Raw genomic sequence first — 16,585 nt, 5'->3', positions numbered from 1 at the left:
CTCGGGTATATATTCGGAATATTTTATTTTAAGTATATATATTGAGTATAGCTGTAGTCACTGCTCACTGGTAGATGCGTTCACCAGCGTTCTTGTAACTATCTGCCAATGCCGAAAAATCTTCATAGCGAAATAACACATCAGCTTTATTGTGCTCACTTAAGTCGGTTTAGTGTTACTCACCGAATGACTGAAGACCAAAAACGTAACCAATGCAGATTTGCAGTCATGTTCCCGGAAACTTGACTCAAACCTGCTATTTTCCTGAATGTATATTCAAACTCGCAAATATCCATTACCTAGGCGCCCAGGACGGTGCCGATGCGAATAAATCGAAATGTTGCATATTCGCTCGCGGACATAAATTAAAATCCGGAATTGCGCTTTGACACATATAGGTACAGAACTTTTTTTAACATTCAAAAATTTAGGAATGACAACTTAGCTTTGACAAGGAAGCATAAAATTAGCGCGATCTTTGAAATCCTCATTGGAGGTATGATACCGGGTGCGGCAAAAAGTATAGCCCACAATTTAATACATCTTCATCGAATAAAATATTCCGTTTGTTATTCGCTTTTCATTTAAGAGCGTATTAAGCAGATGCCTCAATAGCGCATTAAAATAATCTATAAAAATGCTCTTATTTGGCATGATTTAATATTGGTTTTCATCGGCAAAGCACAGTCTCGCACACTAGCTCATGATCCATAACGTTAGAAATAATAAAACTTATCGATCAAGACTGCAATCAATGATGAACACGATTGATGATCACTTTCACCTTTGTAATAATCACCTATGTACCTTTTGTAAAAGCACGTTTTTAATAGATGACCTGAAGGTTTAACGTTAAGTGAGTCCGTGACGTCCCATTGTAATATAAATCATGTTGTTTACAGAACTTCAAAATACCTTGTTTAAATCAGCGGCGTATTTCACAATACATGGATCGGATGTATGTACGAATAGAATAGTTTCGCAAAACAAAATTTATTCCAATAAAAGTAGTTCTAAGCCAGTATTGTTTCGCTTTCGCGGAAGCCAGCCCAGGCTAATCTTGTTCAAGTATTTTATTAATTAAAACCGCAATGCCCAGGGTATTGAGAACATCAATATACCTTTTTAATTTATTTCCAAATTTTATGCATAATACACACAAATTCAATTGAAAACGGTGAAAATCAAAAGCACAGCATACAATAAATGGATATTACTATATAAACTGAACTGAATTCATAGAAACATTACAAATTGCGCAAGGGAAAATATAATGGTGGTATCCAACGGTATTTGCGCATGCAAAGACTTATTTACTTAACACGTGCAGTACTACCCCGTGACTGTGTATCATCATTACAAACAACTCGTGCGACAATGCGTCTAACATATTTTTTTGTAAATGATCAATCAGATGAGAAAGCAACCTTTGATATTTGTACAATGCAGTTATTTAATTTTCGGATATTCATGAAAACACAGTGGACCATGTCACCGATCATAGTTTAAAAATTCGAAGCTAGCGTGTTTAATTTCTGCCACAAATGGACCAAATGTTCACGATTTTAACGATATAAGACATAATCAGAAGAATTATTAGGGTGACCGACATTTTTCACATATCCATTTTAAATGGATGACAAAGAAAATCAGCATGAAAGACAAAGCCAGAGAAACCACAAGAATGCAAACACGTATTCAACAATCAACACATTACATTGCGATATGTAATTTTACATGTTACACGATGGGAGCTAAATCGTACAAGCACCCACGCAATAAAAGAAAAATAATTTTCAATCAATAGTCATCAAACACAGTGACTGGAAGTCATAACTACGTGCTTTTGGTTATCATAAGTTGCCAAACAAGTTCTGAATGAGCTGATTACTGAAATGTGCTTTGAAGAGCAATTTAAAGGTGAAAAGGACGTCCTTCCCAGTTATACAGTTTCTTAGATGGTGTTATCTACTGGGTCATACTTGCGATTTGCTCGCGAGCGCAGTACACAATAGGCAAGTAGAACCACAACGATGAGTCCACCCAAAGCGCATCCTACAATGATCGGCACCAACATGTTGTCTGGGAAATCACCAGTGCATTCATAAGCTGCAATAAATTAAAAAGTTTCAGGAATGCCAGTGTTGTTGTGGCTTGATTGACTCAAATTTCATTGCTAAAACAATACATATACAATCCAACATCGAACACAAACGATTTAATGACCCGATTAATTAAATTTATCTAGTGCAAACGCCATCTATTGCACATATAAACTAGGATTATTCTATAGAATGTGATGGCATTTACTTATTCACAGCATCATAGTATAACTAACCATTTAAAATTTACACAATGTGTTAATCTCAACTATACATTACGGAGCAAACATGAAGTAGCACATTCCATATTTTACAGAATACAGAGTATATACTGTTGGATACCACCGAAACCTAATATCAGAATTCATTTTTTCATTTATTATTTCATCAATAATAGCTTAACTTGAAAATAGTTTTGTGACATATTGTGAAGCCACCTTTAAGCAACCAATGAAAAAATTTAAGAGCATGAAGGCCGCAATACAACATATGAAAAGAGTGGAAAAATGAGGAAAAAAAATTTAATAATGGGAATGGCATGCCAGCATCATATTTCTTCATAGCCGACTCTGTTACGATTCCTGCCAATGAAGTAAGCAACAACCACAATAATAACTAAGCCAGCTAGGACTGCTCCGACGATGATTGGAACTAGTGGGCTGAGATCCGAGTCACATTTTTGAGCTGAAAGGTGTTTATATACATGAAACATGGTAGAAAAAAGCAATTCCAAAATATAATAGGCATGACTTACCTGTGGCAAATGTGGCACCTTTGACATAATATGCTTGGAATTGCACTTCTTTCAGGTACATGGTAACATTCTCGCTAAGTGAGACAGGGAATCCAGATAGGCACATGTAAGAGGATCCATTTGAAGCTTTTGCCAAAGCGAGACCAGTTTTGAACGCATTGATTTCTGAACAACATTATGTCTTGAATCTCTAAATTTTGAATTTGATACACAAAACACCAGCTTTATTCTTACCTTGTGTCCCATTAACAAGAGCTGCGTTTACTCTCTGAAGATAGAAAGCCCCTTTTGAAGTTTGGTTGAACACCAACTCAAACTTATTTTCATCAAATTTCACTGAGAGCTTACCACATCCAGTGGTATCGGTTATTTCAGCATCCTTGGTCACATTCCAGATTTTCTTTATGCACGAAATTAGAACAAAATTATTTCAAAGATCAATTCATTATCTAATCATTCTTAAATCATACTTACATTGTCTTTCTTAAAATGTGCAGCAAACTTAGCTAACAAGCACACCGTACCATTTTTTGTGTAATTGTAGGTATTGGTACTCTCCCAATTATTGGGAATGGGGCTGGTTGTGGGAGAGGGGGTTGTAGAAGATGAACCAGTTGTGATCGAGGGAGAGTGGGTTGTAGAAGATGAACTCGTTGTGACAACAGCTGTGGTTTCATCCGCAGTTGTAGTTTGTTTATTAACAGATGTTGAGGATGAAATTGGTTCTTGAGTTGTAGTGAAACCATTGCTGGATGTACTTGTTGAAGTATCAGATAGTCCTGTGGATCAGAAGATTTGTGATATTTCAAAATTATAAAAAACTAGCCTAAATTATTCAACAACTTAATCCTACAATATGTATAGTACTGGTAACCTGTACCCATTGCAAAATTTGAATTGATATCAATTATTATGAATCAATATTGATCAGAAAATCTTTAACAATCAATAGTTAAAATTCATTATTATGTTTCTTGGTAGAACGTAATCAGGTATATATCACAATTACTTGAGAATTACATCTATAACAAAATCAAATACAATGATTGAATCGTATAAAATTAGTTGAAAGCATGATTTATCACTAAAATGAACATTCAACTTTTAAAGCTGATAAAATTCCTAGAGATCAAATCATGTTTTAAGCAATTGACGATTCAGCCGAAGTTCCATTAAGAATAGTGTACTTTCCCACTGTAAAGCAAGGTGTGTTGAATACAAATATGTAGAGGAACTCACCAGCTGCCACACAAAAGAGAGCAATAAGAACAATGAGGAATTTCATTTCTTTGGCTCTTAGTACTGAATAGTATTTTCCTTGTCGAAAATCCTTTTTTATACGTCAGCAAATTTCAGTAACGTTTTATGAATAAAATAGCACTTAAATAAATTTCTGTAGCAGCAAAGAAGATAACAAAAAATATTAGCTCAATAATGAGGTTCTGGGTTAAGGTGTTCACACAAATTGTCTGGTGAACATTAATAAAAGCCAATGGGCAAATCCCTATACATCTAAACAGCTACCAGTATAGATAAAGCAAACATAATCTGGTTTGTTTTTATTGTATGAGTAGATGTAGAAAATTGATTACCACTAAATAGTCAATTTCAACGCTTGACTATATAAGATTTATGTTAATATATAAATAAACAGTTTTATTTTATATTCAACTTTGCAATTCACGTATAGAGTCTGAAATTCATTATATATTGGAATTTATGTATAAACAATTCAGATATATGAATTATTTCTTAGCAATTTATCTTCATGGCAGTTATCTCATGATTTATTTATAGTTGCAGTTGCCAACAAGAATTTCACAATACTAAGCTCTATATTAATTTTGCAAATGTGAACCGATCATATCTAATATGAAGATAGTGTTTTGATTCTAAAATGACTATCGTAAAGATATAACATATATATAAAGCAGAAAAGAGTTGTGGATTAAAAGTATTATTAAGATCAATTAGGAGATCCACAACATTTGTTAAACTACTTTCATATTATGCTCTCAGCCTACTGTAGGAATGAATACATCTAAAAATCATTAGGTTATCTTGAAATCAATAACATCGGACAATAAACAGAATAGGAAAACATTAACAAATTAACTAATACCAGTAATAAAGCATTGCTGTATTTTTGTAGGTGGTTTTCATGTACCCCGACAAGAGGAAAGCTAGCACTGACAGACTGAAGTTTAGAGTAAGAATAAAGTGTCTCGCGCTAAAATTGATAGAAGGTTTAAAAGTATACTATGTGGAATAAAACAGATAAAGCCTGTGTGACAGCCATGGCAGTCCTGTCTCGCTTACAATAAGCAAAAACAAAACATAAATTGTATTATGTATGGAACTTGGGAAAAACAAAATTCAAAAATATCAGTTTTTTCCTTTGTCAGTATGTGGCATACAAGATTGCCATATTGCAGTATTGATAATCAATCAATATGTATTTGTCAACACAATACTGCAATAAAAAGCTGTAAAGACATCACTGTATCATACAAAGTATGTCAAATATCATAAAAAAAATCTAGTCAACTAACTTTAATTGTGTGATAATGAAAGCATATGATGGCAATACAGGTAGAGATATAAAAACTGTTGACACTGACTTTGATACTGCACAGGTAGGTATTATTGTACCATAATACAGTACTACCGTAATAACTGAATAATGGGGTCTAAAGAAGTATCGGTACCGGCACAAGCCGTACAGTAAGTGCTTGAAGAACGCCAAACTAAAATGAGTTGTGAAAATAAATGCCGTACCGGTACCTGTTTAAATAACGCCAACAAAAATGTGATTTAAGAACACAGCTCAAATTTTTAATTTTTTTTTTTCTTTCAAATAGACATTCTTGCTTGGAGCGCTATGTCCTATTTGGCATTGGATACACCTGCTTAGTTGAAAATTTAGTTGGCGAATTGATTACACATGATTTGTACTTCTTTTTTTGATCCACCCATTTGCAGATTTGCCATTTGTTATAAAAATGTACGATGTTTTGTTTTTTCAGAAATAATTCACCGCTCTTTACAGTAGACTATATCGCACATTTCGAATTTCCTCCACCATCAAGTCCATGCACCTGGGACAAATACCAGAATACCGTGACTGGCTACCAACTCCATACCTTATAGTTATAGCCTAGGTACCTGTATACAGTCATACCTACTCCACATCTGTACATGCAGACATGAACTGGTACCATACCTAACCCTGTAACGGGACGAGAGGCCGTGGTTCGCCATAGGCCTATGTTTAAGCTGTTTCCTCTCCCGCGGGATAATAATATACGGTAAATCTCATCCTACCGTCCCATCTTAGCTCTGTAACTGCTGAACTGCCAAAGGCTGAAAGGGCAACGTCTGAACGCGACAACCAACAATTTTACTGGAATCCTAATTCATTAGTCTAATTACTAATTTATATTAGTCTATGATATCAGAAACAACCAAACAAATCCATGAATTCTGGCTTTAGGGTACCAAAAATAACTGTGACAGAGTAAAAGGGTTTGTCAACTAACATACTAACAAGGTGACAAGTGTCAAAGACTAGGAGAGGACTTTTCTGGCCTTAACTTGCTAACGAATCTTTCCCTTCTTTATATAATCATGTACGAAGCTTCGTTTCGGTCCTTTGTTGCATCACATACCGTACACAATGGAACAAAAGAAGACAAGAGACGATTCAATCTGGCAATTCGTGCGTTATTCAAAGGGCGTCAAATAAGTTTTGCTAGTCAACAGTTGCTCACGAGTGACAAACTAATAACAGTCACGAGACCCGCTGTTCTGTTTCAGGAACTTACCCTCCCTCCTGTATTGTGCAATAGTTAATAGTCATATACACTAGCGGGATAAAAAAAAATAGCACACATATCGTGACTGAAAAAGCGACTTACCTCCTGCTGACCAGATTGAATCTGTCCTGATATATTATTTTATAACCCCACATTTTCGTCTACGGCGTTGGTTTACTACACAGATGTTGATTTAAGACAATATCCTGTATTTACTGTATTTTATTTTACTGTCCGGTTAATCCGGTGTTTTTGAGCATTTTTTTACAGAATGGCCGCTGTGGATAAATACTTTGTTTAAGCATATAAACAAAGCATTGCTCTTTTGTTTTTTCTGCAATTAGTTTATGATCAAGCACATCAAATTAAGTTATCCACGCTTCATGAGTAACTTTTCAATTTAATCAGTGCGAACATGTTAGTCGTTGGTGCGAACGATAATAATGCATAAAAAATTGCACTGGCATTGAACTAGGCTGATACACATTATAAAATAACAAAAAAGGTCGCTTACATTTTTTTGAGTACGTTTCCTTGAAACTGCAATAAAGTGCTTATTGGACACGTAGTGGACATAACGATCGTTTCAAAATTTTGTTGTTATTGTTATTATTTGTCTCCATCAACACGTTTTGAAGAAATCGCTTTTCTTTTCGAATACTGGACCAATTGCTTTGAAATTTTCAGTGGTTGAAGATAAAAATTTTCTCCAGAAGGCAATTGCTTTTTTTTTCGCTATGACGTCATCGAAATTATGTGACTCTACGTGTCCACATATTTGAGCATAGCTCTCTTGTTTGGAAACACGAAGATGATGACGAAACTGAACAGTGACACGTAATCAATTTTCCCTCATTGAGCCGTCAAATCTAATAACTTCTATCCAATTAAAGAGTCCAGCTGCACACTAACACAAATGTATTTCTGTAACATTTCGTCCGACCAGAGTCAATCTTCCTCAAAAAGCAGTTTACAACCAATTTTTCTAACAACTTCGGTTGCTTTTTAACCTCGGATGGAAATTTGAAGTCGATCACTTAATAAATTTGACGACGCTGGGAACCGATAAATGTCTCACCTAAGCACCAAACAATTATCGCATTCAAAGATTTTTCGATAATTAGGCATGCGAAGCAAACAATAATTGCTTGTGAAAATAGAGTTACTTCATCCCTATCCCCATTGTTCATACTAAGTTAGGCTCATTGACGTAGTTATTTCATTTTTGTGTTCATTTATCTGATCATCGCATAGCCTACTTGTTTTAAACAACAATTACCGTGCATGAAAGTCTCCTTAAGCCTGAATTATGTATATAAAAATTTAATTCGCCGCCTATGTTTCTCTGAATTGGTAAAATAAGAAGCAGATTTTTCGCCTTGTTCCATCTTAATTGACTCCTTTCACAATTTTGCTCGCACTCTCTTCTGGGATAAATTATCCAACTCTTCTAATAATAATCCAACCCCATATCTTTGTTCTTTATTAAACTTAACATTTTTGTAATCAACTAGAGCTTTCTGGTATTTATCAATCACAAACTGTTCTTCTGCTTCTCCCCTATTTTCCAGGCGTTTGCCACAGGATATGCCCGATGTTTAATTTTATTTTCAGCCCTATCCCCCCTTTTATTAAATATATATCAGGTTATCATGACTTTGTAAAAAATCATTGGGTTGTCATAAGTTTAATACCATTTACTAAATGTTCAACCTTACATAGTCTGGCATTCAATTTCCAGTACCTTCTACCCTTTTTAATGTTGTCATTCACATGTATGTGAATTATACGTATATCATGGTCTGATACACATTGTGCCAGTATCACCACATTCTCAATATTTGATTACAAGATTTCTGAAACATAACTTCTACCCAATCGCCTTTGTTTATTGGGTTGCCTTGGCCGATAGTAATTTGCCTCCAGTTATATTTCTTGGCATGTGGGTGAGTATTTCGCTAAAAAAACAGTAAATTATATTTGGCTACAACACTTTCCATCACCTTCACACTATTATCTGCAACATGTTTTGCACCAATTTCTTTGTCTAACAAGTTACAAATACACTTAAAATCACCACCAAATATTATTTTGAAGCTATTACAAATATTGTTATCTCAGTAAATTGATCAAGTTATTGGTCTAACAAAATAAATGTATCCCGTCGATGTTGCAATATATTTGGTGAATATATATATATATACTAAAATAAATGTACAATTTTCAGCTATATGAAATGGCGTAAAATTAATCGTCCCTCTTTATTGCCAATAAATTGGCACTGTTGGATATCAATATTCAATCAAAATGCATCACCGACCTTATTCCATAGCATTAAATCTAATTTATACCCACAATGTTTTTATTGTAGAGATACTATATTTTATTTTTGTTTTAAAGTAATTTCAACATGGCTACTTATTTTGGTTCATTTCTAATACTTTTAACCGTGTATGACAGAATTCGAATATAAGTCCAGTTCACGTGCTCATTTACTCTAAAGGTATGAAGCACTAAATTGCTATATTTAAATGGCAAAAATACAAGAGCAAATTGAAAATTACCTAAATCAGTTCAAGTTGTAATATTGTGATAATCTTCACCTGCTATGTACGCACTTTGCAGTATTTGGATTTTAAATCTTATCGCTTCTAGACTGGATAACACCCTTCTTCGTGTAAGACGTGTTCCCCCTCATCTCATTTATTTTTCATAGTTATCTAAAATTTCCCGAGCACCCTTGAGGTTGATATGTGTAAGGTCGTCTCATCTATGATTTTGTCTCAAGTCCTCTATGGCAAAAATAATAGTGGGGATTCAACAAAATATTAAAATAGAGTATCACCTTTGAACTTTATTGCTGAATTTGACTTTATTTGGAATAATCCGAATATACTCGGAACGATAAACAACGGAAGAATTTTGTTAAATAAATTTGAATAATTCTACATAGTGCCGGCAATAATATTGAGGAAACATGGTATTTGAACTGGACACAGGGAGAGCGAGGCCTGATTCAATGTATTTCACGGAAAAGGCATGCATACTCGAGACTTTGGGTCGGTAACTGGTGTCAGATCTATCTGACTATGTTAAGTTAATGACTGACCATCATTCGCCAATGCTCAGGATTTCAAATTTTGGAGTGAAAACTATCTAAATTCCAACCACAAGAAGCAACGCCCGAAACGAGTTTTTATGTTTGCTGTCTACTTTTTGTTTTCGGCACAGGCACCGTCACATGACTTAAAATTGTTTTCAACACTTTCGCTCATCAAAATTTATTTATAATTCTACAAGTAAGATTTGCCCGTGAATTTTACTTTCTCGTGGTTATGAACACGCCGTATAATAATATTCAGTATAATTGCTGTGATGTGTTTTCCACTTGTGTGTGAGTGTGGGTCAATGGGCACAAACGCTTGCAGCGTTCGCTATAAACCTTTCTCTAGGTAAGGGTGGTCCAAGGTTGTCGTCATCGCGGACTACACTATTATTTTTGTATTGTTCCAAGAATAGGTAAAAACACATTGATCAATATTCATCAAGCTAAGAAACGCAAAACACACCGAAAAACTCACTAAAACGTGCAAAAATCTTACTTTACTATATCTAGCGTAAGACTTCAAACTCTTCATAAGGGAGAAAGGGTCATAAAGCGAAAATGTCCTTTTAGATTGCCACCGACACAACTTGCAGACATATTAAGCAAGCATATTGTGATATTTCCTCACCCATATCCAGTCAAAAATCTGTTTGAATTAGTCAGCTTTCCTTTCAAACTCATTTATACAAAATAACCTACATATAACTGCAGATTGATTGATTACCAAATGTGAGGTACAGAAAGGTAATTACTAAATTTTTTGACATATAGGCAGCATCTTTTGTAGTACTGTTCAGGCTGGTTGCAAAAAAACACCCGGCAGAAATTATATTGATCGGCCATTACATTAATATTCAGTTATCAGACATAACCAACCTAGGCTAATATGTTACTCATTCGATATTTAGTGTTTTATGAAGCCTATTTTGTTAGCATATATTCCCGACAAGAGAAGGAAGCCAGTCTACAATTTTGACTGGGCAAGCAAACTATACAACTGCGCTAGTACAGTAGTCTCATCTAGCCATAACACTAGTCAATTTAGTAACATTAGTGATGTAACAATATGGCAAAATATTTTTCTGCTTATGACGAAACAACACCAAATTTGATTTTTTGTTTCCCCGAATATTGCGACGCGGGCCACAGATAATGAGTCGGCGGGCCATTTGTGACCCGCGGGCCTGGGTTTGGACCACCCTGCTCTAGGTTTTGCCCACTTTCCCGATCTTTTCGTCGCCCTTGTCTGTGTTTTTATTTTGTGTTCTTTGTTGTCAAGTTGTAGACGGAAGATCAAAAATAAAATTGTATTGTATTCGATTGATCAAATTTTTTGATTGATGCTGTCCATGTTCACTATTTTCATAAACCTTTACCGGTATTTGTCCTCTTTCTTGTTGACTCCGATTGTCATCCATTTTCCCTTGTTTTATATACGGCGAACTTCTTTATTAAGACACCTTTTCTTAATCAAACAGCAGATACTCGTGTTCAGATATTATTTCTTACTCGGTTCGAATTATTTATTCCCCAGGTTAACGTAGCAGTAGCGAGTACGAAACGCCACGTCCCGATTCTATAAGGTCTTATGTAGTCACTGGAGTGTGAGAAAAATCACCAACCTCCAATAAATACGATATATTTATATTTTTTATAATTTAGTATAAACCTAAATTTATTTACAGTAGACTTATTCAGAAAAGAATATGCATACAAATTCTGATGTCAAAGTGAATATTATCTTGAGGAAATGACGTCATAAAAAGGAGGGCGCAGTTGTAAACAAATCTTATTTTGAAATTTTAGAGGGAAGCGGCTCTCGGCCTCCGAGTCCGACATCCAAACTTCTGAACTCTGGAGATGCCTGCGTCGGTCTGAGTTTGTTCTGAGACGATTTTATTCTTTTTAAAATACCGCTTAGACGATTTTTAAAGACAGCAAATAACCAAAGGTAAACAGCGCAAAACCATAAAATGAATGTAAAAGCATAAGCATAAAGAAAACGAACAGACAAACGGAAGAAATGTCAGTAGACTACGGTACGTACCGGTACCGGTACCCTGGGTTTCTAACTTATAACTTACCGTACTGCGGTAGGGCACAGTTCTGCGATTACAAGAATAGCCCCACATTAAAAGACGTCAATTAGGTACTGGTATAGCCTATGGTACCAGTGAGTAGGCTACAAACCCGTTCTAACCCGTTAATTTTTTCACTGTAGGTGCATTGGCATTTATTCTACACGCTAAACCAATTTTTCTAACAACTTCGGTTGCTTTTTAACCTCGGATGGAAATTTGAAGTCGATCACTTAATAAATTTGGCGACGCTGGGAACCGATAAATGTCTAATTGCATTTCTGACAGTCATATATTTTAAGAACACGGTTATTTCGAACCAAATTCGTCAAATTATAAATAAAGCACTGCATCACAGCAATCAAACAGTCCAAAACACGGTGGTCGCAAATTGGTCGACAAAGATATTATCGACGTATTGGAAATGCGCACCCCCCTATTCCCCCTCCTTTAAATGTAGAAACGCGAAGCTTTAAAGATGGTTAAAAGAAACACAACTCTACCCACCTGCCAAGTTTTATCTCTTATATTTGTATGGATTTTCAAGCTTTTTTAAAGGAACAATGGGTAGTTGCTAGTTGGCGACATGGGGAAAAGGTCCGTTTTTTCTTTTTATTCCGTCGGATTTTCGGTCGTAACTTTTTTTGTTGTGGCCGCATTTTAGTGTAATTTCGCAGAGCTACGAGGGATGGGGGACGATAGCGCGTGAGAAATATCGTCGCGGTTCGTTAATTTTTTCGGCACTAATTTAATCGATGAAGTTGATAGTCGCAAATAGGTCGTGGCCGCAAAGTGGGTAAGCCACCCTATTGGGACATCTTGTAATCGCAGAATTGTGCCCTACTGATATGATGTCACATTGTGATCTGAAAGACAATTTTGTTCTTTTCTGTGTGTTTCTTGCTGTTATCATTCGTTTCTTTTAGCTACGGTATGCCTTCTTGTTTCCCTCTGTTTTGTACTATTTTCTCGAAATCTGCAACAAATTCATTACCTCAAAAATGGCCGAATTGCAGCAATGGATAGACTGCCAATATTAAGCGATTCGATTTATTCTAGATCAGTGCAACTGTGAAATTAGAAATATTGCCATATGTAAAAAAACTTATCTACCAAAAACTTTTCCCCAACTTTTCAAGAGCTCATTATACTTTCACACAGTTTTTAAGACTGTGTTGTAGTTGGTTGGTGGTTTCTTTTCAACTTACTCTTGTTTATGGACAAATAAGTTAAATGTTATAATTTTGTGATGATAATTTCATCAGAATATATGTTTTGGTATACTCTTACCTTAAAATATCTAATGTTTTCTTGCAAAATGAATATTTGATAAAAAAGTGTGTTACTGTTGAATATTTGTTTCAGAATATGCCTTTCAAATTTCAATATGCTTACGCTCTGACGCTTTAAAAAGCTTTTCAATTGAACAATAGTTTATCGAATTCAGTTGTATATATTATATGTTTATTGATTTTGAACGAAAATATAATATATATATTATAAAGAGAATGCTAAAAATAAGTCAAATGTTAGATACTATTTCAGATTGCTAGATATAATTTTGGAACACCAACCTTTTTCGATATCTCAGAATGTATCCGGAATCATTTTGCTAAAGTTAAACACTTGAGGCTTTTTTGAAATCTTATTGTCTGTACCAAGTACGATAACAAAAATGTTACATATTTTATTGTGAGTTAATTTTCTATTTGTTTGATGTTGAGAATTATCTAACAATATAAGAAAACAATTAATGCAAACCATTTCCTAGTGAGCTGCACTGTACTTCCAAGCATATGTTGACAGTGTTACAATTCATATATCTCTACTTTTCAGATTTTTTCTGCCATACTGTACTTGTCCTGGATTAGCTAGCAATATATTTTTGTTGATACCTGAGCCATGTCAAAGAGTGATATCCAGTCAGCAAATCGTGTTAATAATGAAAATGCGATAAAGCCGAACAAAGATCCAAGTAATAATCGAACGTCGAAAAAAAGAATGGCGACTTCCCCAGCAAAGGGTGACATTGTAAAACGATCTGCATTTGGTGATATTACAAATGCATTGACAGTCAAAAGCAATGTGGGGTTTGGTAAAGAAAATATGGGGAAAAAAATTGCCAAAAAAACAAAAGTTGCAACACGAAAGTCATTGCGAGTTCAGAACAAACATGAAGATTCCTCAGAAAAACTCATAATTGAAAAAATTGCAAATGTAACCTTATCCTTACCAAAAATGCAAAGCAGCATTTCCTCATTGCCAAATTCACAAAAAAGTACCAAAGAAGAATTTTCACTTGATGCTGTTGAAGAGGATACACAAGAATTTGCAGATGCTTTAGATTCCTTTGACTCGTCAGAATTCCCTACTGCCTTTTATCAACATGATCTGTCCCCCAGGAGAAAGGACTTATTTTACGAAGATTTAGATGCAGAAAATATCAACAATCCTAATGAAGCACCAGTATATTCTTTAGTCATTTTTGAATATATGCGTGCGAGAGAAAGTCAATTTCAAATTGGTCAATATTTGTCAACACAGAAGGAGATTTCAGCAGATATGAGGGCAATTCTAGTGGATTGGATGGTTGAGGTTCAAGAAAATTTTGAACTGAATCATGAGACACTATATCTTGCTGTAAAACTAGTTGATTTATATTTGCAAAACAAGCAAACAGCAAGGGACGCTCTGCAACTCATCGGAGCAACTTCGCTTCTCATTGCTGCTAAATTTGATGAGCGTCACCCTCCTTATATTGATGACTTTTTATATATTTGTGATGATGCATACACTCGTAAGCAAATGTTGTCACTGGAAAGATCATTGCTTCATATAGTTGGGTTCGATATAAACATCCCTATTTCATACAGATTTCTGCGTAGATATGCAAAATGCTCAAAAACGAACATGCAGACTTTGACTTTAGCAAGATTTGCTCTCGAACTCAGTTTGCAATGTTATGACTTGATCACAGTAAGTGATTCGCTTTTAGCAGCTGGAGCGTTATGGTTAGCTTTCAAAATGAATGACAACGCAGAATGGACAGATACGCTTGTTTACTACAGTTCACATATGGAATCTGAAGTTCTAAAACTAGCTACTCGACTAAATAGCATGGTCGAGGAATCCAAAGGAAAAAAATTACAAACCGTATGGCAGAAATACTCTCATCCAATATTTTATGAAGTTGCAAAGACGCCTATTTTGTCAAAGGAAAAGCTTGAAAAAGAAGAAGAAAGAGTAAGGCTAAAAGAATCACCAATGATGGCTCAACTGGGGGATGAAATAGCCTCTTGACTCACTTAAATTGTGATGCTCATGTTTTGTGTTTGTTAGTTTTGTTTGGCTCCGTATATAGTTGATTTGCTGCATAATTTTAAATGTAAATCCTCATAAATTGGCATTTTATATAAAAAAAAATTGTCTACCTCTGACATTTCAAAATGTATCGAATTTAATAATGTGTTATTACCTTACTTTTGTAGCTGTGTTTTAGTCATTGGTCATCTGTATCAACCCTGTAATTTTCATAGGAGGCAATCATCGCAAATTTAATTTGGTCCACGTATGTCAATGTGTCAGTTTTTTTGGCACAACTGTAATATTCATTATGGTTAAAAGTCGATCATTTTTTTTTAAATTTTCACTGGCCCAAAATGTATTTCATTTTAAAACTGCCGTGTTGTTTAGTCCTGCCATGTATACCTGGTGCACATAGTCTTATATTTTCATGTTTATTGCTTGCTTTTATCCTTGTTTTATTATTTTTTGTTGCCTGTGGTGAAAAGTAAGATGCAGAAGTAGCAGTAGATTGAGGTTTAGTGATGAGGTTTCTGATTGCTGCTATTCCACTTTTCTGACTTCATCTTACTTTTATTCGTCTCAAAACTTTTGTATATATGTATTTTCATTTTCTGCCTCATTAAGAAATTTTGATTAAACTTGATCAAGTTGCTTTTGTCCATCTAATGTATGTCATCCATATTTGTAAAGAAAGAATAACACTTGAAATCTATGTGGAAATAATACATGTTTCAAATTTATTGAGAATATGGACTTCGGTTATGTATTCTGTGACTTATTTATTCGATAAAAACCAATTTTCACTACCAATTTTTAATTTTGTTCATCAAAAAAAACTCGTTACTTGATCAAGAACATAATTTCTTAAGGGGTTTCTTTTCCTTTTTAGTGTCAGGATGTCATGTTTAGAACAGCGAATGAATCGTTCCAACAATACATATTTTATGTAGGTATAGTGTCAGATGTTTGCTGTATTCAGAAATTTATTGTTGTGATGGTATAAGTAATTTTATGTCGTAGCATCACATAAAATTTTTTGTGACAAAGATGTTTTATTACCATTTTACTTTCCTTACTGCTTTTTACTTTTGTAAATTGTTCTAAATTCCTTTCCTTATGGCAAAATTATGAATTTTCAAGACTTGTTAACATTAAAATTTGTTATTGCTTGCTTTGAATTAAGAAAAAAAGGCAAATTAGTTTTATGTAGAAGCAAGTATTGCCATTGATTATGCTCCCACAATGAACGCCATGCTTACATAAAAAAATTTATCGTTCGTTTTGTATATATTTTTAAATTTTTTTACATTCCAAAGTGCTGTTTTATCCAAGCAATAAACTGACATGTTTTGAATTTCTCTCATTCTCGCTAGGGATTATAATCAATATTACGTCATCCTAAATTAATTTTGTGTAGGTTCATG

At 34.5% G+C, this 16,585-nt stretch overlaps 2 protein-coding genes across 3 annotated transcripts; one reads left to right on the top strand and one right to left on the bottom strand.

The window, feature by feature from the left end:
- Positions 1 to 1,118: 1,118 nt before the first annotated feature.
- LOC120328234 (lysosome-associated membrane glycoprotein 1-like) lies at positions 1,119 to 4,267 on the bottom strand. 2 transcript variants are annotated; one of them, XM_039394668.2, is made up of 5 exons: positions 4,096 to 4,267; positions 3,331 to 3,635; positions 3,091 to 3,256; positions 2,857 to 3,021; positions 1,119 to 2,109 (listed from the first exon to the last, which is right to left on the bottom strand). In XM_039394668.2, exons 1-5 carry the CDS (start codon positions 4,139 to 4,141, stop codon positions 1,955 to 1,957), a joined length of 837 nt encoding a protein of 278 aa, XP_039250602.2. In that variant the 5' UTR covers positions 4,142 to 4,267; the 3' UTR covers positions 1,119 to 1,954. The 2 variants fall into 2 exon arrangements, with proteins under 2 accessions (XP_039250602.2, XP_039250603.2); XM_039394669.2 differs by having other exon boundaries at positions 2,080 to 2,786.
- A 7,404-nt stretch (positions 4,268 to 11,671) lies between these two features.
- On the top strand, positions 11,672 to 16,515 carry LOC120327989 (G2/mitotic-specific cyclin-B3-like). Its single transcript, XM_039394362.2, has 2 exons — positions 11,672 to 11,816; positions 13,692 to 16,515. Exon 2 carries the CDS (start codon positions 13,758 to 13,760, stop codon positions 15,153 to 15,155), a length of 1,398 nt encoding a protein of 465 aa, XP_039250296.2. The 5' UTR covers positions 11,672 to 11,816; positions 13,692 to 13,757; the 3' UTR covers positions 15,156 to 16,515.
- The last annotated feature ends 70 nt before the right edge of the window (positions 16,516 to 16,585 follow it).

The sequence above is a fragment of the Styela clava genome, chromosome 7, assembly GCF_964204865.1.
Source record: "Styela clava chromosome 7, kaStyClav1.hap1.2, whole genome shotgun sequence".
In the NCBI taxonomy this organism is placed as follows: Eukaryota; Metazoa; Chordata; class Ascidiacea; order Stolidobranchia; family Styelidae; genus Styela; species Styela clava.
Note: the sequence above shows the minus strand (reverse complement) of the source record. Positions and strands in the feature narration are given on the sequence as shown.